The sequence below is a fragment of the Podarcis bocagei genome, assembly GCF_964188305.1.
Source record: "Podarcis bocagei genome assembly, chromosome: 3".
Lineage (NCBI taxonomy): Eukaryota > Metazoa > Chordata > Lepidosauria > Squamata > Lacertidae > Podarcis > Podarcis bocagei.
Window position 1 is genome coordinate 31,728,439 of NC_138127.1, and position 27,422 is coordinate 31,755,860.

Sequence of the window (27,422 nt, forward strand, 5' to 3'; positions counted from 1 at the left end):
GTCCTCCTACATGCTCTGTGTTTAACTCCCAACACAGACAGTATATGACAAAACAGCAAGAGACCCAGCTGTTTGAGATCTAAAGGAAACAGAGTAATCTTCTTGGCTGCCTACTGCAGAACCAAGGAATCCCATAGGAGACAAAACAGATCTGGCAGGCTATGCTTGTTTCTCTTGGATCCCTTTCTCTGAAAATCTACAATCTTTCCTCAGCCTGTCCAAGCATCAGAAGAGGCAACTGGTAGAAAAATGTGAGTATCTGAGTAACTTACATTTCTAGCTCTCTAATATATGAAACTTGATCATTTAAAAAGTTCACAGCAATATCAAGGATCTTCCCACTCACAACATAATGGAGAATTTCAGGTTCCTCTCCTCCCTATAGTTCTGTATGTACCGTATGAAAGTTAAGATTTCACTATATGGCCAAAGAAAGGAACTCACATGGGGAATAAAGAATAGATGCTCATTTTATACTTGGAAGAACTAACCGGTATTAAGAATTGCTGAGAGATTATGTGGGTGGTAGTAGTTCTAACAGAAGTTGCAGTTTGCCTACTTGCTATCAGGTCATACGTTGTCAATGTTGTGAAATTTGGGTTACCTGAAAATTATGAATCATTCCTATTATTAAATGTTCTATGTTGCCTGTGTGTGTGTGTTTTCAAAAAAGTCTCAATATACTATTTTGTGCTGCCAATATGACGGCAAAATTAACGAAGCAAATTCAAGCAAACTCAGTTACTTGTACCAAAAAAGAAAAAAGCTGAAACAGTTGTTTGGAGGGGTGGTGTGTCTGCTAAATGGTATAATTCTTAGAAACAATTTGTGGTTAAAGTAATTATATTTACAGTTCACCTGCCATTTTCTCCCGCCTACCCTTCCATTCAACATATCTGCTATGCAAAGAAATATTAAGACGTTTTTCTCAGATTCAAGTCCTCCATGCATGCACTCTATGGGGCTTAGTCCCACATAAATGTGCATAATAATGTGGCCTCCTAGGCTATTGTCAGTGAAAACACATAATAAAGCTACAGTCCTAAATACACTATCTGGAAGAAACTTCCATTCAAATGGAATGGTACAAATCAATGTGTATAATCAGATTTATAAGGCATGTTTCATTCCTTGTAGAATTGTGCAGTTTGTTTGTTACTCAGCTCTTTTCTGTTGTACTTTCCACCCTTACTTTTTCTGGCCGCATGAGCCTTTAAATCAGTGCTGGCCATCCATAGTATTTTGATCTTTTTTGATCAGTTTTGCTCATGACTGTGGATGTGCTAGTGGAGAGAGAGGTCTGACACAGGAGCCTCGCCTCCATCCCATACAGTGGCAAGCTCAGCCACCATCACTATTCCTAATACCCTTATTTCCCCAACATTACCCCATCCCGAATCAGCAAATTCCCTCACATTAGAATCAATGGGGAAGGGGGAAATGGTTCATTCCAACCTGGTTGCAATGAGTCAGCAGGGCATTCAATGTGGCAATTTCTTCACCATGTATGTGTTCTCATTCTCTTTGCCCCTCTCATGTGTGTGTGTGTGTGTCATATGTATATATACAGTGGTACCTCGGGTTACAAACGCTTCAGGTTACATACGCTTCATGTTACAGACTCCGCTAACCCAGAAATACTGCTTCAGGTTAAGAACTTTGCTTCAGGATGAGAACAGAACTTGTGCTTCGGCGGCGCGGCAGCAGCAGGAGGCCCCATTAGCTAAAGTGGTGCTTCAGGTTAAGAACAGTTTCAGGTTAAGTACAGACCTCCAGAATGAATTAAGTACTTAACCCGAGGTACCACTATATATATATATGTATACACACACACACACACACACACACACACACACACACACACACACAATTGCTATGCCCATCTTGTATCAGTAAACATATAAAGGAAACTTTCCTATAACTGAAGGTCATTTTATACAGTACTATTTAATATCCCATACTCATTTTGCATTAGGAATCTGTTTAAAACTATCGATTAGGATGGTGAGGCATTGGAACTGATGCCCTGTAATATTTTTTCTTCAGTCTTCCTTGTTTTAACAACATATTTTCCCCCCAGCTGTTCACATACTTTCACTGAGAAGACCATTTTCTCACATCTGGTCTGTTCCCATCTGATGTTTGTTCTCGTATTTTTCTTCATATCATACGATTGCTTGACATTTCTTAACATATCCCCCCCCCCCCCCGAGCTGGCTGGAACAAATCTATCCATAAATCTGTTACCACATTGCTAAGAATTTCATTTTGCTGCCATCCAGGTCACTAGGATTGAGGCTGCATAATCTGTAGAAATCTAAAGAAAATGTTTGCTTTGCGACATTGACCTTAGGAAAAAGCAAGCTTGTTTGAAGATGGCTCTGATCGTCAGTGACCTATGCAATACTCAGTCTCCCAATTTTAGGGTCCCAACTGCTCTCTGTGTTTTGTGTGTGTGCACAGAACTCTTGAGCACCCAAGCATTCCCATTCACTTAACTGGGAAGGGACAGTTCTATGAATGCATCCTTTTGCCAGCAAGAGACTCTGCCTCTCACACTGAAGTGACTGGGGAAATCCTGGTTGCTCTATAGGCTTCAGAGTCTCTATGCTTGTATACAATATTCCTGTGATATGCAGACTTTTATTGTATGATTCTTCAAGGTTATTCTATCAAGACTAAACTCATGGGGGTAGACAACAACATGAAAAAGCAAAGATGCCAGCGTAGTTAGCAGTCAGCTATCAGCTATTAGAGGCAAGAAGCCTGCCAGATGAGAAGAACAACATCTACCTGAGAGTTCTCAGAGAACTCAAATGTGAAATTGCTGGTCTTCTAGCAAAAATATGTAATGCTACTCAGGTCACTCTCCATCTCTGAGGACTGAAAAGTAACCAATGTAACACCAATTTTTTTAAAAGTATCCAAGGGGGTTCCTGGAAGTTACAGGCTGGTGGAATATAATATTAAAAATAAAATATGCAAGCGTATAAGTATTTATTTATTTAGATGCCACCTATCTGACTGAGTTACCCCAGCTACTCTGGATGGCTTCCAACCATTATAAAACCACAGTAAAACATATATAAAATATATAGAAGAACAAGCCTTGCTGAAGCAAAGCCAGCATGGTTTCTTCAAGGGTAATTCTTTCTCATGAACCTATTAGAGGTCTTTGAGAGTGTCAGCAAGCATATAGATATTGGTGATCTGGTTGACGTAGTGTAACTGGACTTTCAAAAATCTAGGGTTCTGTTTTTCTTTACAAAACTAGGTCAAGTATTAATAGAGTGGGAAAGAAGACCACCAAGCAACCTTTTAAGGGCTTTACACTATTTGGTATATTATGCTCTATTTTTGTAAGGTTTTATTAGGTCACCCAAAATGATTGGTTCATCTCAAAAATATTTTTTAAAAGCAGCAGTCTATTTTTAACAATTTGTAAGGTAAAGGTAAAGGGCCCCCTGACCCTTAGGTCCAGTTGTGAGCGACTCTGGGGTTGCGGCGCTCATCTCGCTTTATTGGCCGAGGGAGCAGGCGTATAGCTTCCGGGTCATGTGGCCAGCATGACTAAGCCGCTTCTGGCAAACCAGAGCAGTGGACGGAAACGCCGTTTACCTTCCCGCCGGAAGGTACTTATCTACTTACACTTTGACATGCTTTCAAACTGCTAGGTTGGCACGAGCAGGGACCAAGCAACGGGAGCTCACCCTGTCGCGGGGATTCAAACTGCCGACCTTCTGATATGCAAGCCCTAGGCTCTGTGCTTTAGACCACAGCACCACCCACATCCCTCTTAACAATTTGTAAGTTTTGTTAAAATGGGGTTATTAGGCTTTAAAGATCAAAGGCATGAAAGAGAACAGACACTTGGAAATGGATTAGAATTGTCACAGAGCAGGAAGGATCAAGGATGCTCGACACAGCCACCTTAATGCTGCAGCATCCTTTGGATTTGGAACATCTAGATCATGGCAGCAGATGCTAGGAGGGGGCTGCATTCTAGTAGGTTGCTTTGTTAACATGGCAATTCTAGATTTGATATAAAATGTTAGAAAGCCTGAGAACAATTGATCAGATGGGCTACTGACCCAGAATAATATTTATAGCCACTGGTTCTACACATGTGTAAGCAACAATTCAGTGACTCACTGTACGTTCGCTGTGTTTGGAAATAAGGCAGACAATGAAAGAACCAGACAACCTTTGTAGTCCAGTAATGTGCGTAGCGCCAGGTCTTTGGAGTCTTTCTTTATCTGATTTACTCAAACACAAAATATAGCTTCCAGCAAAATTAAAGTTAACATCTTAAGATCAAAGCAGTGGAAAAGATTCTATTTCAACAGCATGATGTTCGCTCCCTTATCTATAAACTGGGGGTTGGGGGGTCAGAAGACAGCAAGTGTAGGGAGACGTCTGTTAATCATTTTGATGTGTTGTCTTAGAGAATGTCCACACTTCCACTTGTTTTGTTTTTTCTTCCACTTGCTCCAGGCTTTTTAGGCACAGGTCCGAGAGGTTTTTTCATTTGCCCCACCACTTTCCCCAAGGAAACCCACTGTTTACCGCTAAATCGGAACAAACGTCAACCCGAAAACTGATACTTGCGACAATTCGGCAGGAAGCAGATGGTTTTCTCAGGAAATGCTTCGGGGCAAACAAAAGCTCACACCTGTGTCTAGAAAGCATGGGAAAAGCAGAAGTGTTGGTGAGTCCTTCGAGTCCTATACCACAGAGCCTTGAATAGACCTTTAATGAGTCACTCACTACTCCCTGTTTTCTCTTGAGTCTCACAAAGGTTCAGGGAAAGCTACAAGATTGGACCACTCCGCAGGGGTGCCATTTTAGATTACAGTAAGAGAGTGGACAGAGCTGCAGCAGGGCACTCCATACAGGGCAGACACAACCAGCATTCTGTGTTTCCCATTGCTTATGTAGTCAAAACAGCCTCACACACTCAAGGGTGCGGGGAGGTATTCATCAGACCTAAGAGAAAGCCTTTAGGTTTGCATCAAAACAAACAAAAACTAGGGAGGAAAAAATCAGGGGAGAATTCACCACCACCACCTAAGTATACTTGATGGCGTTCTCCTAGTTGCAAACCTTACAACAAATTTGTAAGTGAAGTCTTCCAGAGAGGAGGACTGGGGTTGAAAGGAAGTGGCTTTCCTAGCTAACCAGTGAGTCCATGGAAGAGACAAGATTGGAACTGAGGAGCTCCTGGTTCATAACACAGCCTCTTAGCTAGTATGCTCCATCAATTTCATATGACCTACTTTCTTCCCTTTTCTTTTTTAAAACCAGGACCATTAGTTCTCCTCACTCGGTATTGTCTGTGCTGATTCACAAGGGCCTCAGTTAGCAGTTTTTCCAAGCCCTTGCTGCAAATGCTGGGGATTGAACCAAAGATCTTATGCACACATTACCTAACAGTGTAAACTCTTAAGATGGTCTTCCTCAGAGGTAATAGTTTAATATTTCACCTCTTTGGTCCCTTTGTGTTCCCCATTCAAACATCTATCTACCTGCTTTTGTTTGACTTAAAAGCAAATAGGCAATAGTTTTGAGCATAAGATGCTCGCTCATTTCTGGGATTGCTTTGATGGATTGTATTGTCGGTCATTTTAGATAGCAGGCCATTTGACACAGTTGTAGACACAGCAAATCACTTTGACACGAAGTTTTGTAGTATGCAGAGACAAGGAATTTTCCACTGCTTGTGCCAAATAAAGTAGTCACTATTTTTGGTCTGAGATCAGCATTCCATCCTCCTCCTCTTCTTATACTCCTCCTCTCTGACATTCCACAAACCCTGAGGGAATACAATTAAAAACTCATGAGTTCTCAGCCATCCACTCATTTTTAGCAGGAGAGTCTAATATATTAGTTACATGTTCTCATATCTGTGTGTGTGAACTGAGGGCTAGATAATAGTTGGTATTTCATAAACCATTCTATTCCCAAACCAGCTCAACACAGGAAAGGTGGGTGGAATAATCCAAGCATTATATAATTCAGAAGTTTTTCTCAGCATTAAAAATCATTTGCAAACCCATGCTGGTACATATTGATTTTGCCCATAGCATTCCAACTTCCACCGCCCACCAAAAGGCTCTTTTGCATATGCCCTACTGAAATGAGTGGGCTCTCCAATGAGGCAGCCTTCGCCCAGCTTGTGCCTTCTGGATGTTTTGGACTCCCATCAGCCACAGCTGTTGGGAAATGGAGTCCAAAACATCCAGAAGGCATCAGGTCAGTGAAGGCTAAAATAAGATATGTGGGGGGAAGGAATCCTAGTGGATTGTGCGAGGTGGGTCAGATTTATCTTGGCTACGGCTCTGCTCATTTTGCTCCTTCAAGGTTTTCTTCTCATGAATTACTCTGATTTATTTGATCAGTGGACTGGAAAGGGTTGTGTGCAGGATTAAAAAACAAAAACAGCAGCTTCTGGGAGCCAGACATCATGAAGGGTAATCCTTGAAGGAGGGGTTCCCTTGGCAAATGGTCACCAATCACTTATTGGTAGAAAATCCTCACCTCCTTTTTCCAAAGCACCAACCACTTGTCTGCTGCATCCAGAGTGTTGCTAATGTATAGCACCATGTCCCCAGATTGGTGCTATGTGTGAGAGTATGTGAATCATAGCAGCTGTAGCTATGTGGGAGCCAGTGTGGTGTAGTGGTTAAGAGTGGTAGACTCGTAATCTGGTGAACCGGGTTCGCGTCTCTGCTCCTCCACATGCAGCTGCTGGGTGACCTTGGGCTAGTCACACTTCTTTGAAGTCTCTCAGCCCCACTCACCTCACAGAGTGTTTGTTGTGGGGGAGGAAGGGAAAGGAGAATGTTAGCCACTTTGAGACTCCTTAGGAATATCAAATCCAAACTCTTATTCTTCTTCTGTAGGTACATGGTTGTGCTTGGAAGAAGGGATGCATCCACATGGTGACAAGATAGTACACTAGTGCCATATCTAGGACAGAGTGAGGCAGTCACCTCAAGCAGGTGACTTGGGGGTGTCATGAACAGGCAGCAAATCGTTAGGTTTTAATTTGTTGCCGCATTTTTACTGCCAGGGACAGGCCTATGGGTGCCAGCATCGCTTGAACGGACCTGGGCACAGTGATTTGTAGGGGACCAGAGGTGGCCCAAGACATTTTGCTGCCTGAGGTGGAACAGAAAATGATGTCCACCTCTCCAGTCTAAGTCAAAGTACATGGTTCCCAAGACTCTCACTCCTCTTTGGAAGTAAAACATACTGTAACTAAAAGCTAAGTCATGGACACATTGCTGCCCTTCATGATACCGAAAATTAGTCATCTGCCTCTGCCTAACTGTAGAGTCAGTCCTGTTGGGGAGATGTGATTTGAGATTCCATCTGAGGAAGCAAATTATCTTCCTTTCCATTTTGTTCTATACTGGTCAGCACTGATTTCTTGTTTTCTAGTACCCCACAAAGGGGCTCATTTTTAAAGTATACAAGCTACTTTACACACATTTTATCCTAACTCTGTTCATCCCTATATTTTCTTACTCTTCAGCCAGTCTCACAACTGGGGCAGCATGCATAGAGTCCTTTCAAAGTGTGGTATTCAGCTCAGAGTAGAGCCACTGAAATTAATTTAGTCATATTCATTCATTCCAGTGGTACTTCTCTGGGTAAAACTGAATTGAATTCCCATCAATGTGATTAAAATTCTGCCAAGCACTCATTTAGGACTAGGGAGCTGAATTCAGTTCCCTTTCCTTCTTTCCAACCAAACACCTGATCAGCAAATTTAAAAATAAAAATCTATGCATGTTGCTTTGGAGCCACCATTGTGGCTCAGGACCAGATCTGAGGAATTGGAGAGCTCTGATTCTGAAGTCTCTTTCCACCATTTGGGGAAGGAAATCTCATGAAGCAGGAATTCTCTAAAAACCAGTTGGTGGGAATCATGTGGAGAGACTACTGTTGCACTAAGATCTGCTTTCAGACTTTCCATGATCACCTGGCTGGACTAGATTGGTCTCCAGCTTGATCCAGCAGGGGTCTTCTTAAGCTCTTTCATTATGCTGTGTTGGTTTTTTAAAAACACAAACAAAACAAAATGTTAACAAGGCACTGAAAAATGAACTTGACCATCATGAAAGGCACTGCAGAAAGTAATTGGCAGAAATATAGTTCTGCTGTGAAAGGGAAACAGTCGGGTAAAGCAGAAAGTTCAGGTTGTACACTGTCATCAACCATGTCAAATATTGCATCCTCACCACAGGTGGGACAATAGCACTACAGTCCATACCTGAGAGAATTGTGCTGCACTTGTGGATACTTTCTCGGAACCGGAAATAAATTAGCATCTTGCTAATTGAATCTTGCTGGCATTTTCCTTGTTGAATGGAAACAAAGTATTTAAATTGCAGGCAACAGGAATGATAATGGAATGTAACACTTTAAAAATAATTCGCTGGAGTAAGTGGATGAATTGTATTATCAGATTTAAAAGCTAAGTTTGAATAGTATATTTTCTTTCTTTCTTTCTTTCTTTCTTTCTTTCTTTCTTTACCACACATGAAAAGCTTTTCATTTCTATTTTGTCTAATTTCAAATACCATGATAAGATACCATGAGTGCAATGGCAAGTTGGTAAAATTAGATGTAAGATACTGGATTTGGGAACTGTAAGGTTTACCTGGATTGTTGTTGTTTTTAGTTGTTTTTAGTATTCCTTTATTTTTAAGACAAAATCAATGAGAGAGAGATATACATACGGGACAAGAGGCTGAATTAACCCGACAGATACCTTCTTTGTATGTAAAGTAGATCTATTTTATCCTGACACTTACCGGTAATAAAATGTTTTTCGGGTGGTAAAAAATGTTGAAACACACAGAGGATTTCTCTGCAGTATTTCTAGTCGTTGGGTATGTTTCACCAATATTTTTACACTTATCTGGTGAATGTGCCATTAGGTGAGGACTTGCATATGTGAAAGAAATCAGCCCCCACAGAGCACTGCTTTCTGTTACCTGACATCCCTTGCACAAAATGTTGTGCCCACCTCCCACTGAGGCAGTTAACTGGTTCAGCTGAAGGACACAGAGGTTTGCGTGAGCCAGTAATGAGATGTCAAGTAGTGCTGGTGCCTGAGTGAATCAGCCCTGAACTAATGCCCTTTATATTTTTACACACAGCAGCACATACACGCTCATGCTCTTTATAAACAAGACTGAAATGGTTGGGTTGAACTATTTAAAGGTCAGACCATTACAGAAAACCAACTGGCCAAGTGGTCAGGCTTTCCACCATGGAATTGTTCAGTCTGAGTTGATGGAAACCTGGTGATATTTTATTTCTTGCTGCAGATTCTAGTCTACTTGAAAAAGCCTTTGATCTCAAGTAAGGTTTCCTGGCATTTACTTGGCCAACCTGGTGGTGGGTTGGTTGTCTGAACTCATCCAAACCCACCCTCAGTTTCTGATTATGCCACCTCCTATGATTCTTGGCACCAAACCCATTACTTGCAGCTAAATAAACAGTAGCAGATGTCAAAAGCACTCAAGGCTGGTATTTTTCTCCTACATAAGTGCTAGTCGCACTTGACATATTGACTCATTGCTTTGGCCAGAATGACATCTCAAAGCAAAACTGGGCATGGGATTGCTTTGGTCAACAGAACTCGAGTTATTTTTGAATTCCCTCCTTCCAAACAGTGGTCAATCATGTTGCTTATAAATGGACCAGGGGTTTAATCACTAATAATTACCCACTATTTACTTGCCATCTTTACATGAACATCAGGACACCTGCAAACTATGTGACAAAAAAATTAAGTTGTTATTGGTCATTTTCCCCTTCATGATGCATAGGTTAAAATGATAAAGGTGTCTCCACATGTTAACAGTGTAAGCTACTGCATAATGAAATTCACTTTGTTTGACATTATATTATACCCCATTTCTTTAAACTATAGATGTAGCTTATCCCAGCTATCAGTAGGTTAGGTAGTTGTTAATGGAGTTAACTTGGGGGAGGGGGGCATGGTGGGGTATCCCTTACCACAACCCTGTGAGGACATATTCTGAGAGTGATTGACTGCTCCAAGGTAAGCAAATGAGCTTTTTGGATGAGTGAGTCAGAAGACCTGGTTTTCCTGCATCCAAATGCAACACTCTAACCACCACACCACACTGGTCTCCTTTTCTTCAGATTTGGGAGCTAACCATTTGGGGAATAGCTATAGCTTGCATATGCAGTACATTCAGAAGGTTCCAGGTTTAATCCCTGACATCTTCAGGTAGTGCTTGGGTACGGCTGAGAGAGACTCCTGCCTGAAACCCTGGAGAGAACTGCCAGTCATTGTAAACAGTACTAAGAAACCTGGACCAGTGGTCTGACTTGGTATAAGGCAGCTTCTTACGTTTCTGTGTTGAGAAGCGGACACTACTTCACAATACTTACTTTGCCACACAAATATTGGGAGGGAAATCACCACACAGTGGCTCTTCCAGCTGAAAAATCAGTGCTGTGTGGTTCTACTTCTATAACACAGACATTGTCTCAACCAATGAAGCTTGTTTATATATCTTTATCTATATCTATATCTGCATGCAAAGAGAAACCAGACTTATTTACCTTGGGACATGATTTTTCACTTGGGGCAAGAAAGAAGCTGACCAAATTCCCAGACCAGTCCATGGCCCTGAGGAAAGAGACACCAAACCTTGTAGGGAAGAGGTCATAGCTCAGTGGGAGAACACATGACCTGCATGCTTGGGGTCCAGAGTTCAATCCACCATATCTTCACTTAAAGGATCTTAAATGGGCAGATATCTGTTTTTCCTAAGCTTGAAGAACACTGTTAATCAGAGCCGACAAACTGGAATTGGATGGACCAGTCATCTGATTCACACTATAAGGCAGCCATGTATGTTGAGACAAAATAATACGCCACATTATGGCCTGTGATTTAGCATATGGAGCTGAATATAGGAATTGGGAGCTGTGTGTAGCATAAAAAATTAACCAATACTTTTAATACTCTGGGTTATCCTTCTCATTTAGTTACTGCATGCTGAGACGTATATGCTAGGAAAGTGTTAATGTTGTACCAATGATATATAATTTTCTTTTCAAAAACAGCTTGAAGGATTGCCCCACGCCTCCATAGTTCTTCTCCGAGTCCATAATAAACCATGCACTCTTGACATGAGCTGCACAATAACATGAATAGAGAGAGAATTCAATGAATCCAGCAGATGTTTAATGGTCAACTTCACTGGGAACTCTTTGGCTTCTGATCTCCCTGATTCTCAGGAACCGTGTCCTAATTTTAGTAAAGTCCTTCTGGGTCCAATGGGCATATAACAAACCAAAATAGCTTGCCTACAAACCTGAGAAGATTTTTCTGCTGTATCCTGAACTTTGAGTATTTATTCAAATGAGTTTTCCAAGAACAGAAGGATGAGCAGAATCAGGTTTCAGGCTTGTGGGATTTGCTTTGTTTTTTTCTAGAATCCTAGGATTCACCAACTGGAGCCAGGTACAAAAGACATACTCTTTGGCTGTGTACACATTACTGGTGTTTGCTGTGGCTCTGGAGCACTCCTACCCCTGGCTTTTGAGTCCGTGTACACATGGTGTTACCCACGATGCAGAGCTATCCTGCAGTTTCTTGAGAAATATTGCTGTTTGGTTTGTTTCCACCCAAACCAGCTTTGATCTGAAATAAAAAATAAGCCACATTTACTTGACAGTTAAGCTGAGGCGTGTACACTTGAGACAGCCATTACGCATGCCAGAGGTGCCAACTTGCACCAGAGATTGAGGGGCCCAGCGAGGTGTGCTTGTGATGACACACGTGTGATGCCATGTCATTGGGAGGAGGCTGAGCATGGCTTCAATGGCTGGTGGCTCCTCTCTCATGTTTGGCCTCCTTCCATGATAGGAGGAGGAGGAGGAGCTGGCGGGTATGCATATGACGTAATGCATATTCTGTTGGTGTAGATTTGAATAGCACTTTAAAAAAATATAATCTGCATATGATTAGGTGCTGGATTGACTGACTTTTACTCTTAGCTCATAGGAGATTATTCTCTGGAGAGTCATGTGTGCTGCAGTTCCAAAGATTCATTATAGACAAATTTCTCCCTAGAAACATCAAGAAGAATTGAAAATGGCAAGTGATCAGTCTGCTTGCTATCACTGCATGGCCTCCCTTTGTGGAAAGAGATACGCCACGAAAGAAGACAATGCTTACTGTGTGAAGTGCTACGACAGCCTGTTTGCTAACATCTGTGAAGAATGCAAGAAGCCCATTGAATGTGACTTCAAGGTAAGTGTTGATTTGTTTCAGAAGCAAAACTGTTCCAGTGTTATTCCAAGCTTTGTGGAAATAGTACATATAGAGATCATAGGGGCACATGTGTTGCCCTGGCTTCAATGTCCCAGTCGGTTCTCCACGTCCCAATGCATGAAAGCCTGAAAGATATTTCTAAGAGCAATCAGCTGAATGTTCTTAGAAACTTTCCTGCAATTGGGAAGGCTGCGGTGATCGTGAGGGTGGGATCATGGGCATGTTCAGCTGAATGCTGAAAGAACCCTGTACAGATCTTCCCACAGCCAGACACCTTTGGCTCAGTTGGGGCCTTCAAATACCTAAATAGAGCTACACTTTCCACATGAAGCAGAGTTCTGGGTGTTTGCTGAATGCTCAAAATCAGCAGTTAACTATAGAAACAGTTAAAAAAAATATTTCATTTTATTTATTTACTATTAGGGGTATTAACTACTACTATGTAGTTACTAGGAAGCAGTCAGGTCCAGGGGTCTGCTACCTTGAAAACTTCAGGATTATTCCTCCTAGCAAACTTCATTAGCTCATGCCTGCCATGTTGGAAGTGACAGGAAAGAAGACAAGGGGCTCCTCATTTATTGAAAACCACCCACAGGCTTTAAAAAAATGTTTTCATTCAACTCAGACATGAATCTACCATGATCAACAACTAATGATTGTGAGCCATGAAACTATGCTCCTTTTCTGACATGTGTGGGGCAGCAGATGAAGTAGAGACTTTGTTTGGAGGGGTTCTGACTGCTCCTGTGTTGCTTGTGACTCGCCGCTGCCCAAGATATAGCACTAGTATTCATTCTTGTTAGATCGGAGATGAGGTTTGAATGGTGAACTGACTGAAGTGCTTGTCTACAGAATAAGGCTGAGGCATTGATATGTACACCAGATTACCTGCACACAAACATACCCACCCAAATCCATAGATCGGTATAATGCATCCATAGATATAGACAGGAAGGAACAAAAAAAAGAGAGTATATTATTATTAGTTGGGTGGAGGGGTAGGTTGTATGTCTGAGCCTCCTTCTAATTCCTGGACCCAGCACTGCTTCAATTCCTGGCATAGCCAGGTTAGCTTCCTGGTAAAGCACTGGCCCACTAATTATGGGCTATAAGCTAACAAATAAAGGTAAAGGTCCAGTCCGTTAGGTCCAGTCGCAGACGACTCTGGGGTTGCAGCGCTCATCTCGCTTTATTGGCCGAGGGAGCTGGCATACAGCTTCCAGGTCATGTGGCCAGCATGACTAAGCCGCTTCTGGCGAACCAGAGCAGTGCATGAAAACACCGTTTACCTTCCCACCGGAGTGGTACCTATTTATCTACTTGCACTTTGACGTGCTTTCAAACTGCTAGGTTGGCAGGAGCTGGGACGGAGCAATGGGAGCTCACCCCGTCATGGGGATTCGAACCACCAACCTTCTGATCGGCAAGTCCTAGGCTCTGTCGTTTAGTCAACAGAGTGGCAAATGGGGGGGGGCTCTCTCAACTCGCTGGTATGTAGAAAGACAAAGGCCAGAGGTGAGACTTGATTTTTGTGAGCTAGAAGCTAGAAGCAAGGCTGCAGACTGGGCAGCTTGGAGACAGAACCATGCCTGCTGGAATCCAAGACAGTGGCTATGGGAGAAGCAAGACCCCTTTGGGGTTTTAATGCTGTGAACACCTCTATGTAGGCTCAGGTGGTATATATGTATAAAAAAAGCACATATCATAAAATAACACCACAGTCTCCACTGTCCCTCATTCCAAAGGAAACACAAACCCTGGGTAAGCGCCTGGAACCCCTGGGATTTTGCACTGCTCAGAGATTGGGGTGGTGCACAACAATATAACCTGTGACATTAAACTTCTGTAGATAAATGCAGGTTTTTAATAGTTTGCAGGCTCCCTACAGACCCAATGGGATGGGTTTCATCCATCATTTGAATTCAGCAGCTTAATATAGAGATTTTAAACTGCATTAACCCTCAGAGTAATGTCTTCGCTTCTTTAATATCTGGGTTTAAAAAGTGGGGGGGGGGGCAGTAAGTTGTATTATTTTAACAATTCATTCCAGAGAGATTTCCTTTTCTAGCCTGGGCTTAATTCAACTGATAAGATCGAGGGAAACCTTAAAATAAATTCCACTGACAAATAACCAGTGAAAAATGACTTCCCCTTGGTCTGTATTACAGACAGCCTCCCCTGTAACTGCTAAGATTCGCAGGGAAATAAATGGCATTCATCATTTTTATGTAATAACACTGTCTCCGCAAGCAAGATATCTCAAGAAAAGATGTGTTTGGATTAAAATATTTTATTCGCCAAATGACAACTTCATTTTGTTGTTTATCTCCTAATGCCTCCTCACTCATCACAGAAATAGCATCTTAGTGGCAAATGGGGATGAAAGGAAACAAAACTTCATGTCTTTGGGCTTCATCTTTTCTCTCAGAACTCAGGCAGAACTTTTCATGAAAACTATGCACACCAGAGTGGGATGTGTGTATAGAGATTTGTTCCTCCTTTAATTCCTCATAAAGCACAACTCTGTATAGGAAAAATAAGAGTATATTAAATGTATTGTACACAAAATATAACAATATAACATGTACTAATACTCTGATTGGTATGAGATCTCTCTCTCTACACACACACACACACACACACACACACACACACACACACAGTCTCTGGTCAATCTTTAAGTGATATATATAATCCTACAAATTACGGTACTATTCAATGTCTCCACATCCAAAAGTTCAACTATATTGTACTGAAGTCCAGAGTATAGATTCTCTGTGTTAAATCTTGTAGTTGAAAAACTGCTTATGAGGAGGACTCCAACAACGAAATATCCAGGTAAAATCCTGTCACCCTTCATCAAATCAGTCTAAGTACATTGCTAAATGATACATGACATGCTGTAAATGACTCGTATAATACAATCGTATATGGGGGGAAAAACCCCACCTAATGTGATCCAAAATATTCAAGTGTTTCACTTACATATGCAGGCAACTTAATGCTCAACAATTAGGTCAGCTCCCACCTTGCGAGGGCACTCAGCTCCTGGTGAAATGCTGACTCGGATACTCATTCTCCTGGGGTGGAGATTTAAAGGGACCATAGCATTACATCACACTCTGGGATAGCATACAGTAAAAATCACAGGAACAACTCACAAGAAACTACTCCAATCCAGACTCAGATATAGACCTTTGGGGATGACTGTATTCAGATGGAAAATCCATTGCAACATAAGCTTTCTTACATCTGGTCTGCTGTATGGGTGTGGTTTATACACTTATATACATACGTACATGGGTATGACACTCCGTTCTATACAAATCAGGATTTTAGAAGATATGTCCAGAATTAGACACAAAAATTTGGAGGCACCTATGGTACAAAGCCACATACGACATAGCCACACTGGAGAGGAGTTATGCTTTTGTGGTTCTACAAGACAATACACCAAATTACAGCCCATTTCCCTAGCACAAATAGAAGAGGCAGTTTTCCCTTTCTTACTCCATTGGTACGTACCATCTGGTACGTAGGCTGAGACCCTATCTGCCTGCGAACTGTCTCGCCAGAGTGGTGCATGCTCTGGTTATCTCCCGCTTGGACTACTGCAATGCGCTCTACGTGGGGCTACCTTTGAAGGTGACGCGGAAACTACAACTAATCCAGAATGCAGCAGCTAGACTGGTGACTGGGAGCGGCCGCCGAGACCATATAACACCGGTCTTGAAAGACCTGCATTGGCTCCCAGTACGTTTCCGAGCACAATTCAAAGTGTTGGTGCTGACCTTTAAAGCCCTAAACGGCCTCGGTCCAGTATACCTGAAGGAGCGTCTCCACCCCCATCAGTCTGCCCGGACGCTGAGGTCCAGCGCCGAGGGCCTTCTGGCGGTTCCCTCACTGCAAGAAGCAAAGCTACAGGGAACCAGGCAGAGGGCCTTCTCGGTAGTGGCGCCCGCCCTGTGGAACGCCCTTCCAGCAGATGTCAAAGCGATAAACAACTACCTGACATTCAGGAGACATCTTACGGCAGCCCTGTTCAGGGAAGTTTTTAACGTGTGACATTTTACTGTATTTTTGGTTTTTATGGAAGCCGCCCAGAGTGGCTGGGGAGGCCCAGCCAGATGGGCGGGGTATAAATAATAAATTATTATTATTATTATTATTATTATTGACCTGAGAGTGACTCCCACTGAATTCAATTTTGCAGAGACGTGGTTCAGATTGCAGGCTTTTCCAAACAGTCCCTTTCATCCTGTGCTAGCTCAGATAAAGTATGCAGCTTGAGGGTAGACAAGGAAGAAAAGGTCAGAAAACTTCCTCCGATGTGGTTAAACTACAGAATATTCTGTCGCCCTGCAGGTCATTTTTGACAATTATTCTGAAACCAATGGCTCATAGCGCCTTCTGATTTGATTGTATCCAACTGGTGGTTTTTTGGGGGGCGGTGTTTAAAGGAAGCACCTGCTTTTTATTAACATGCATTCATTGTCTCTCAAAGGATCTTGCTTACAAAGGCTGCCACTGGCATGAAGCGTGCTTCAAGTGTGCCAAGTGCCATCAGTCTTTGGTAGAAAAGCCTTTCGCTGCCAAAGATGAGCTCCTGCTGTGTACAGAGTGTTATTCTAATGAGTATTCATCAAAGTGCTTCCACTGCAAGAGGACCATTATGCCTGGTAAGATAACAAGGAGCTTTTGCTAACGAAAAAAATAGGGTCGCATGGCAGTTTTAATTAATTTTGAACACTGGTCTAGTGGAGCTCAATAGGCAGAAGTACGATTAAGGTGAAACTCTCTTCTTCAATCCAAGGGCCTTTTCAGATGAATGCTTCATTTTTACAGGTGTTGCACATTCCTTATTTGCTATTTACTGTCCAATTCACCCACCTGTTGCCATTTCACCTTTTGCCATTTTAGCTCCCCTTTCTTTTTTTAGCTTTTAGGAATGTCATTAGGTGAGTTTTATGGAGAGCTACTTATGCAGATCCACATCGTTTTGTATGTCTTTTTCCTGAAAGATTTGTTTCAAAATGAAAGCTACTTTCCCAGGAGCTGAGGACTCCCCATTGTACCACTCCAGTGGGATCCTAAATATCCTTAAATTTAAAAAGGAAATACACCTTTTTTTCTCCAAAAATGCTTTTGGGTGTTGTCCTATTCCACTTGTGACACAAATAGACATTGGGATCCCATAGCCTGGCTGCTTCCTGTGGCAAGGTTTCCTTATTCGGAATCGCAAAACCTTCATTGTGCCTCCAAATCTTTTTTTTTTTTTTTACCTTAAATTCTGGGCATGCCTTTCAGTCACAAAATGGAGTCCCAGGGAACCACTGGCCGGTGGATTCTTTCTCAACTTTTCTTTTTTTGAGCAGCATTTTCAATAACCTCATGGAGGTCAGTTGAGCCACCCATCTCACACATGGCTTGTCGCTCTATTTTATAAGACTGATGCATTCCCCATTGCACTTCCTCCAGAAGAAACGTTGTGGGAGCTCTGGATCCTATCCACCAGCTCTGACAATTGTGAGTAACAGGTGCTCTGCCACAGTTCTTTATTCAGCCAGAGCATAGGCAGCAATCAGCAATTCCTGCTATGCAGAGTGGGAGTACAAATTCAGGCTTGCATCTGAGACTGAAATGTTGTCACTGAATAATTCAGACCCATTGAAAGCCAGGTTGTTGGCCAGGTGTCCCAAATGGAAATTTTAATTATGTACTAAAGTGCCAGATTTGCATCAAATTTTGCCTATACCAAAAATATTCGACAGATGCCCTAGTGCAGGGATAGCCAAGGTGGGGCCCTCTAGAATGGTTGGTTGCTTATAAGTCACTTTGGGTTGCCTTGGGCAAGATAAAGCAACTAACAAATTTAATTAACAACCGCAAAACAATAGATGTTGTGAACAACTCCTGTCATCAAAGATCATTTGCCATGTTGCTGGGGCTGATGGGATTTGTAGTTCAAAAACTTCTGGAGAATACCATTGACTTGGTTGCCCCACAGTAGTAGAGCATGCTATGATAATTATTTGTATCATGTCCCAAAATAGCCATTTCTGTGTTACATAACGATTTTGTGGTGGTGCTACAAGGTTGCAACTGGACTGGAGAGAGTGAATGTTTTCTAGCAGATGGACACTGAAACATTCTGCCACATATAAGCTATTATCCAAACAACTGGCCCTAATTTCTGATTATTTTGTCTAATAACATGCCATTCAAGATATTGATTATCTATAGAACAATTCAGAAATCCGATTCGCAAATCAATCCACCTTACCAAAATTAATAAATAAATGTTAACACATTTGGCAAGATTTCTTCAGCATGGGAAACAAGTGTGACAGATCCAGCATTTTAAATTTTAATATGCTGGACACTAGTAGCAGTCACACAATTAAATTAGTCTACTTAATGTTAAATCTGTCTAAGCTGTACTTATGGTCCCTTCTGAATAAATTGGAAGAACAATGTGACTGTGGTGGAATCTATGCACATATTTTTAAAAAACACTGTGAAAATGCTTTTTTAAAAAAGTGTTTTGAAAAATATATTGAATTTGCCATAAGCTCACCATCACCATCTAATGTCACATTTGTATAATGCACTTAAAACACACCTAAGACATTATATTTGCAGCTGTATAGCTGAGTCCTGTGAGTTGATTTAGGAATGGGATTTGGCAGCTGAATTTAGACAACTATGGTTGAAGGTATGAAGCACTGATAGTGATAGGTAGCTAGTTTCTTTTAATTCATGCAGCCTAGTCAGATGCAATCAGAAGGGTCATAGAGACAGTGGGCAGTGCAGAGATGTGAGAGCCAAACTACACGTGATACCATAAAGTCTGGCATAGAACCATCACTGGATTTCACAACTTTTCAAAATTTTATTGAGGTACCCATACATCCCCACCGTGAGCTCAGTACCAGCCTCAGGGGAACATTTAGGTTGGGGGAGCGGTGTAGGCACAAAGGACTAAGACCCTCCATCTTCCCTGTGCCACTTCTCCAGTAAACCCCAGAGAACCCCCACAACTACTAAAAAAATGCAGGGAGGTTTGGTCTCCTGCATTCTTTGTTGCTTGGTTCTGATACAGAGATGTGGTGGCACCGTTATTTTTGGCTGCTTGTTTCACAGCAGAGTTTTATTTCAGATTATCGCATATATATGGCAATTTTCCTCTACTACTTATAATCAACTAAAAAGAAAAGAAAAGGAGGATAATAGGCTTGCTAAAAATTGTTTACTGGTACAGGTAAAGTGCAGTAATGAAATAATTTGTAGACCCAACATGAAGCTAAAATGGAATAATGCAGTGTTGACACTTTCCAGCATAAGATACGAGAGTCTTGAAAAGGTGCTCAATTCACACAAGCACTGGCTATAGGAGTTTAATGCTTCCCAGGACTTGGAGCTAATTAGAACCTCATTGTTTTCATTATACTTACCCTATATTCAATTACCACTTGTACAAAACAGCTATTTTCCTGAACTGCCTTCCTCCTCTCTGTGTAAAGCTTCCCCTGTGCTGCAATTTCAAACCATGCTATTTCAAGTCCTTGAAGAGGAGGTGTTGGAAAGTCATGGTTAACTAATATCTTTGCATTTATTTTCAATAGTCAATTGAAAAAATTTTCCATTAAGTGTTATAGTATTCCATTTATGGTAAACTTAGAAAACAGCTCAGGATTAGAAAAACTAGCTGCAAAATGTTGCTGATTTACTTAAGCTCCTGATTTTTACCTAAAACATTGCTGTACAGACCAGAAGGGGGACAGGGATGTCTACACCCAAGGTCCATTTCTTGATTTGCTTCCCTGCAACGAACTCCAGTTCACTGAAGCTGTCATCTGTGTGTCTGCTCTCATCTGCACACGCATCATCATTCGCACATGTGCAATGGCTGTCTCAAATGTACACACCTCAGTTTAACCAGGGCTTCTGCAGAAATTGATTTGAAGGAAAGCACTTCACACCAGAGTAATTTTCAAGATGCTGCAAGATACCTATGGACTGTGACTGACGTCAAGTTTCCTCAGCTTCAAACACCTGTGGTGGGTGTATGTTTGAGCCAGAATAAAGCAGTAATGTGTACATAGAAGAAAATTTGTTGAAACAAATATGGCAAACTGCAAAGACCTCCACATGTATTATTATGTCTTTCCCTATCAGACATAATAATACCTTACCTCCCTATATCTTATTTTTATGTCCTTTGATTAGTTTTGAGATGGCCATTTCACTTTGACAATTTAACCATGAGTTTTTGTACTTGGCTGAACTGGGGCTGTTGTGCTATAATTGATAATGAAGAAATGATGTCCTAACCATACTGTTTTAGCACAGTTTTTAATACAGCATCCCCAGCCGGCCAATAATCTGTCAGGTTTCATGATTGGTTTTGCAGGTTCTCGCAAAATGGAGTTTAAAGGAAGTTGTTGGCACGAAGCTTGCTTTGTTTGCCAACACTGTCGGCAACCGCTAGGGACAAAGCCTTTGATTACCAAGGACAACGACAATTATTGTGTGCCTTGTTTTGAGAAGCAATTTGCTCAGTGTTGTTACTCCTGCAAAAAGGTAATTGAAGCAAATGAAAAATACTGGGGCAGTGGGGGTGGAGAGATAGGTAATCACAATGAACTTCACTGTCCATTCCACAAACAGGGGGTTGTCATTTGTCCACAAAGGAGAAACAGACACTCTTGGTGACAGAAGCCACCCTCTGCAATGCACTCCTTCAGATAATTCATGAGATCATAATTACCTTCAAACCCCTCTTCATATTAAGCAGTATAACGTTTGTTAACAAACCAAAAAATATTCTTACTTACAATGACCCTGATGCAAACATCCTCAGGTTTGATAGAATTCACTGCCAAGAGATGGGAGGAAGCAGATACTCTGAATCTGTATCCATTGTCAAAATTACACATGGTGAACAGAAGGTGAATGCTAATAGCACAAACAATGCATTCAATAGTGCATTTTACATTTCAGGAGCACCATATGGGATACAAGATGGGTGCCCCCCCCCCAAATCATCATTCAGTGCAGCATTTCCCAACTTTGGGTCCCAACATCAGACCCAGTGGTGAGGGATGTTGGAAGTTGTAGTCAACAACATTGGAGGACACAAGGTTGGGAAAGCCTAATCTAGGAGGCACAGATATGTTATTATTGGGAATAAGTCCCATTTGATACAATTAGACTTCTTAATGGACAACGCGGGTGGCGCTGTGGGTAAAACCTCAGCGCCTAGGACTTGCCGATCACATGGTCGGCGGTTCGAATCCCCGCGGCGGGGTGAGCTCCCGTCGTTCGGTCCCAGCTCCTGCCCACCTAGCAGTTCGAAAGCACCCCTAAGTGCAAGTAGATAAATAGGTACCACTTTATAGCGGGAAGGTAAACGGCGTTCCGTGCGCTGCACTGGTGCTGGCTCGCCAGCTGCAGCTTCGTCACGCTGGCCACGTGACCCGGAAGTGTCTGTGGATAGCGCTGGCTCCCAGCCTCTTAAGTGAGATGAGCTCACAACCCTAGAGTCTGTCAAGACTGGCCCGTACGGGCAGGGGTACCTTTACCTTTTACCTTTAATGGACATATATGAGATTGTACTGTTAGAGAGATAATCATATGAAGGCTTCAGTCCTAAGACCACTTATTAGGAAGTGAACTCCATTGGACACAGTGGGATTTCTGATTGGCATACATTGGATGGTCTTGAAAGTATGCTTCAGCTGTCCCACCCATGCAATTCCACAATATAACACCAAGCCAGAGCCCTTCTGTTTAAGTATACCGTACTTCTAAAAATCTCAATGTTGCATTTCCTGTTGGCAGTCCAGCAGCCCCTTATCCATTTCCCCTTTACAACCAGCAGCTGTTTCTGTAGGAATAGTCTCAGAGCCAACCCTGTTGGACATTAGTAATAAAAAAGAAAATAATTCTTCTGAGCATGTGTAGAGTGCCTTTTCCCCTTGCTACAGAGACCCGGAGTGACATTTTCCTTGATCGTGGGGTGACTCCAAAGTACGCTGGATATTCAGCATCTCTTTTTATAAATTAACCAAGGAAGTGTGGTGCTTATTAACCTTTGGTTTTGTACTTAATGCCCAAGTTCAGCATCTGACTACAAATGCTCCTTTATCATCCAATAGGTGATAACTGCTGGCGGTGTGACCTATCATGACCAGCCTTGGCACAAAGAATGCTTTCTGTGTACCGGATGTGAGAAGCAGCTGGCAGGGCAGCGGTTCATTTCCAAAGATGAACACCCCTACTGCCTTGAGTGCTTCAGCAGGCGCTACGCAAAGAAGTGTGTGGCCTGCACCAAGTCTATTACTGGTAACTGTTGACTATCCAACTGACAAAATACAGTCCATATTTTGATGGTCATTATGGCAGAAGCAAGCCTCCTATATAATCATTGGCAGCATTTGTGCTCCTTATTGCTGACGGATGAGCACAGGGTGCTAAAATTATTTATGGTGAATTGGAGAGCAGTACTATTACCGCAGGAAATTTATATGATCATGAGAAAGTGGCCCTGTTGCCACAATTCTTGAGCAGTAATGAGATTCAGGCTCAAACGAAATGTTACGGTACATAACAAAATATTGGCCACATGCCTAGTTCCCTCTTTCGTCTCCGTAAGATCTTGCATAATTTATTTGCTATCACAGCACCCTGGTTCATATCCAATGCTGCTGTTCTCTGGTGCATGTAGAATTTCCCCCTTCTGCCCTTTCCCCTGCAGCTCTCTGAATATTCCCAAAATCTGTCCCATGAGATTAGAGGACCCTTTGGAGCAGATTTTGAAGGTGCTTAGAAGAGAAGGAGGAGAAGTCCCATTACACAGGCATAACTCCACGCAAGCAGTGCTGAATACACAATTCTATGTTTAGTGACTCTACCAGGGTAGTCAACAATTGGCAGCTGGAATGAGAAAATACAGGATTTTGCAACATGGATACATTGGACTACATTTTAGGGAGGGGGAGGGGAGGGGAGGGGAGGGGGAGGGAGAAGCTATACAGTTGCTGCTCATAGCTGTCAACTTTTCCCTTTTCTTGCGAGGAATCCTATTCGGAATAAGGGAATTTCCCTTAAAAAGGGGGGAAAGTTGACAGCTATGTTGCTGCTGTCAGCCATGGGTGTCTGCATGTTGTATGAACTACAGTGGTACCTCGAGTTACAAACGCTTCAGGTTACAAACTCCACTAACCTGGAGGAATTATCTCGAGTTGAGAACCTTGTCCCAGGACTTTCGCCCTTTTAGTTTTGTTCTGATTGTATTCACTTTAACTGCAAATAGATAGATGATAGATAGATGGATAGATGGATAGATGGATAGATAGATAGATAGATAGATAGATAGATAGATAGATAGATAGATAGATAGATACTAGTGAAAAAACGATTAATTCACCCCGGGCCTTTGGGAACTGAATGGCCAGGGACCCACCAATTGTAAATATTAGATTGTAATTTTAGTACACTAGTTGATGGTTTTAGATTTTTTTTATGGCACTGTGAAGCATTTAGTGATGATGAGATGATTTTAATTATATTTCATGCTGCTCTGGGCTCCCAGTTGGGAGAAGGAGTAATATAAAAATCAAATGAATAAACAAACTAAAAATAAACTCACAAGATGGTTATGGAGGATAAAAATGAAGAGGAAACTGCCTATGTTACTCTGAACATCTTGGGGAAAGGTCAGATCCAAGATGAATTCTTTAGGAGAAGGGCCCAAGTTCAGTGGTCAGGGATCTGTCTTACATGCAGAAGGTCCAAGGTTCAATCCCAAGCATCTCCAGACAGGGCTTGGAAGGACACCTTGCCTAAAACTCTGGCGAGCCAATCACTGTAGACAATATTGAACCAGATGGACCAATGGCCTGATTCAGTGTAAGGCAGCTCCCTGAGTTCCCATTTTCCTGTGAGAATAGCAACACCAATGCAGTTACCATGGTAAGTAAGTGGCGACACCGAACATGGCCTTGTTTACATCCACATTTTGGGTCAAAGAGTATGAGTGCAAGAGGAAAGGCATCTATTCCCAGCCTCTGAAAATCAAAATAACCAACAAAATACACAACTGTTTCAAGCAAAGCAAAATCTCAATGAGTCGTCCTCCCCTTTCCAATTTCTAGTACACACAAACACATTAAGCAGCAGCTGGAATTGTTTTTAAGGGTGCCATGGTAAGAGTTCACCCACTTCCTGAGCATGTGATCTGGGGAATCCTAGCATTGCCAAGCATCCTATGAAACTCTGGCTGGCAGGTGTGTCTGTTATTCTCTCTGCAGTGAAAGATGTAGAAGGCATTTTCTGTGTGTCATGCTTGAATCATTTAGCCTCACCTTCATATTCCCAGAATTGAAGAACAGATCTTGCCAGAAATAGAACACTGCTTTCAAGATTTGTGCTTAAATGGCTTATAATTAAATGTTTGGCAAACACACAGAGGCTATTTAAAAGTACTCTAAGACCATTAGCTGGATCCTTTTAAAAACAAATTGAATGACCTCTTGTCCCAGTTCTGAGGGGTAACACTGCCAATTAATTACTGATCCCGTCATTCAAAGAAAGAAACAAAACTGATGGGAAATTCAATCAGCCATAACCTTTCTCTCCATTGCGTATGTGAGTTCACACACAGCAGACCCTGGAATTTCTTCTACAGGCATAATTAATTGCAAGCAATTAAGCACCACCTTTCCACAGCTCCATAAAAATGTGCTTTTTAGGCCAATTTACTTTTATGTGTTAGATTTATAATTCACAGTATCCAACAAATATGGTGAACTGTTAAATCCATAGTAGGATAAAGCTATGAGTATTGAACTAGGTAGGCCTTAGGTGTGATCCAGTAGGACTCTTCTTATCTTCTTACGTATACAAAGCAGTGTGTACCTGTGGATATGCATCCTGAATTAAAACGGACAAGACAGCTCAGGGAAGCTGGCTTAAATGTGCACATTGTTGGTCCCATAGTGGCCAATTGTGAATCTCAGAAATATATACCATATTGGCCCGAATATAAGCCTCACTTTCCCCCCCGAATTCCGACCATGAAAAGTTAAAGCGTGGCTTAAATTCGTGGCCTTACAAAAATTAGCTATTATGATATCGCTGCTGAAACAGTGGTAAAATGGAATGGGTATGAGTGCCTGCGGAATTTTAAGGGAGCAGCTCATATTTGGGCCAATACGGCAGCGATGTCAGCATCTATTGTTGTAGTGCATGTCAAAACATGGACCCTTCAGTGAATTGAGGGTGGCCCTAGACACTTTGCTGCCTGAGGTGGAATTGCAAATGGTGTTCCCACAACCAGGCCAAGGTGCATAGTTCCAAAGACCCATCAAATTATTTTGGCGCCATGAGACAGAGACTCCCAAAAGCATTGTCTCCATACCTGGTAGTAAAGAATACAACAAGAATATTACGTATCTGATGTTTTGCTGTGTTTTCATCACAGCATTTCACCTCACTCTACCTAATGGTAGGACTGGCCCTGAATGAATCACATGTGTTCATTGATCCAATTTTTCTCCAGTTTCCATATATTAGGATAACTGAGAGTTTTACTTAATCTGGGAGCCCTCAGTGGACATGACATAATAAGTGGTGAGAGAGTCCTATTTAGATTTTTAGATGGAACTAATTTGCCTCAGTGTATGGCAGCTTCACTTCATTTAGCTCAGGTTTTGACATTTATTAAAGGAAGAAGGAAGGGACTTTGCTTATTAGAGCATAAGTTACTGCCTTTGTGATCTGCTAAAAGGCACTCACAGTCCCACTTTTCATCTCCATGTTTTCTCTTCATAGCTCTCGGCGAAGCCAAATTTATCTCATTTGAGGATCGCCAGTGGCACAGTGACTGCTTTAAGTGTGGGAAATGTTCCAGCTCACTGGTGGGGAAAGGATTCCTAACCCAGCAGGATGAGATCCTCTGCTGCAAGTGCGGGAGCACCGCATAGCTCACAAGACCTGAAAGCAAACCTTGTTAATTTCTGTGCGCTTTAAGTATCACATGCATAATTGCTCAGTGGTCAAAAATCTGTCTAACAAGTATAATTATTGTTCAGTTGTGCAAATTGCTTCCTGACAGCATTTCTGACACAGCTGGCAGGCGTCCCTTTCATCCTGTATAACCACTTTAAATAACGGGGTTTCTGCTAGGAAACAGTTATAAAGATATATTAACCTGAAAGCATGTTTGGTTGTTTAACTGATTGGTTGGTTGGTTGGATGGATGGTTCCTTGTAGTAGAGTGCACTCTGCTGTTGGGAGTGCAAGAGTGTGCAAGCTTGCAACACAAACCAATACTGTGCTCAAATTCTAATAAAAAGAACATACATGACAGCTCTGTTTAAGAAACACCAAAATGAGATTTTTCCGACAGCACAGTGTTTATCACTGTCTGTGACCCTTTCTATGCATATGTAGGTAAGCAACGAAGGGTGCTGTCAAACAGTAACAAAGTTGTGTGAGGAAAGTAATGGGGATGTTCTGTTTTATTTTGCTGCTCCTAGAGGTGCTTTTCCATCTTATATTACAAAAATGCCGCACTAAACATGACATTGGAGCTCCTGGTGTTTTTGAATTTGTGTTCAAAAAGTCACATTGACTGCCTTGATTTGGATGAGAAATATATGGAGATTTAACCATTCTCCCCATGCTGATTCCTTAACACAGATCTTGTAGGTACCCATATGGAGTACAGGAATTTTGCTGTCAGAGGCAAAGAACAAGATGGTACCTCTCTTCCCATTCCATGTGCAGAAATCACCTAATTGGTCTAGCTCATAAATCTTACTTCAACACTGCTGACATGATAATGACCACCAGCATCAGCCTAGTTTAGGGGAACCAGAACATACACAGCTCTGTCCTGTGTCCTGAGAAGAATAGCAGTCTAGGAAGGACAACCAAGTGGATGTCACAGCTGCTCCCATGTACCCTTGCCTAAGAGTAGGGCCGGCCCTGGCAGTTGAAGTAGAAGCAGGTCTCTCTACATGTTTCTCAGTGTGAAGCACAGGAAAGGTCTCTGCTTTCCATAAATGGCAAAACATTTGACATG

General features: G+C 42.0%; 1 protein-coding gene across 2 annotated transcripts; it reads left to right on the forward strand.

The window, feature by feature from the left end:
* On the forward strand, positions 1–26,552 carry FHL5 (four and a half LIM domains 5). Of its 2 annotated transcripts, XM_081186664.1 has the most exons (7): positions 1–263; positions 4,517–4,708; positions 12,131–12,310; positions 16,836–17,010; positions 20,745–20,914; positions 22,492–22,678; positions 26,168–26,552. In XM_081186664.1, exons 2-7 carry the CDS (start codon positions 4,688–4,690, stop codon positions 26,317–26,319), a joined length of 885 nt encoding a protein of 294 aa, XP_081042790.1. In that variant the 5' UTR covers positions 1–263; positions 4,517–4,687; the 3' UTR covers positions 26,320–26,552. The 2 variants fall into 2 exon arrangements, with proteins under 2 accessions (XP_081042790.1, XP_081042791.1); XM_081186665.1 differs by lacking the exon at positions 4,517–4,708 and having other exon boundaries at positions 3–251.
* The last annotated feature ends 870 nt before the right edge of the window (positions 26,553–27,422 follow it).

Excerpts from the sequence above, each read along its gene's own strand:
- FHL5 (XM_081186664.1), top strand. The coding sequence starts at position 4,688 with ATGGGAAAAGCAGAAGTGTTG. Across the intron at positions 17,011-20,744 it reads CAAGAGGACCATTATGCCTG|GTTCTCGCAAAATGGAGTTT; the intron begins GTAAGATAACAA and ends TTGGTTTTGCAG. Across the intron at positions 22,679-26,167 it reads CTGCACCAAGTCTATTACTG|CTCTCGGCGAAGCCAAATTT; the intron begins GTAACTGTTGAC and ends TTCTCTTCATAG.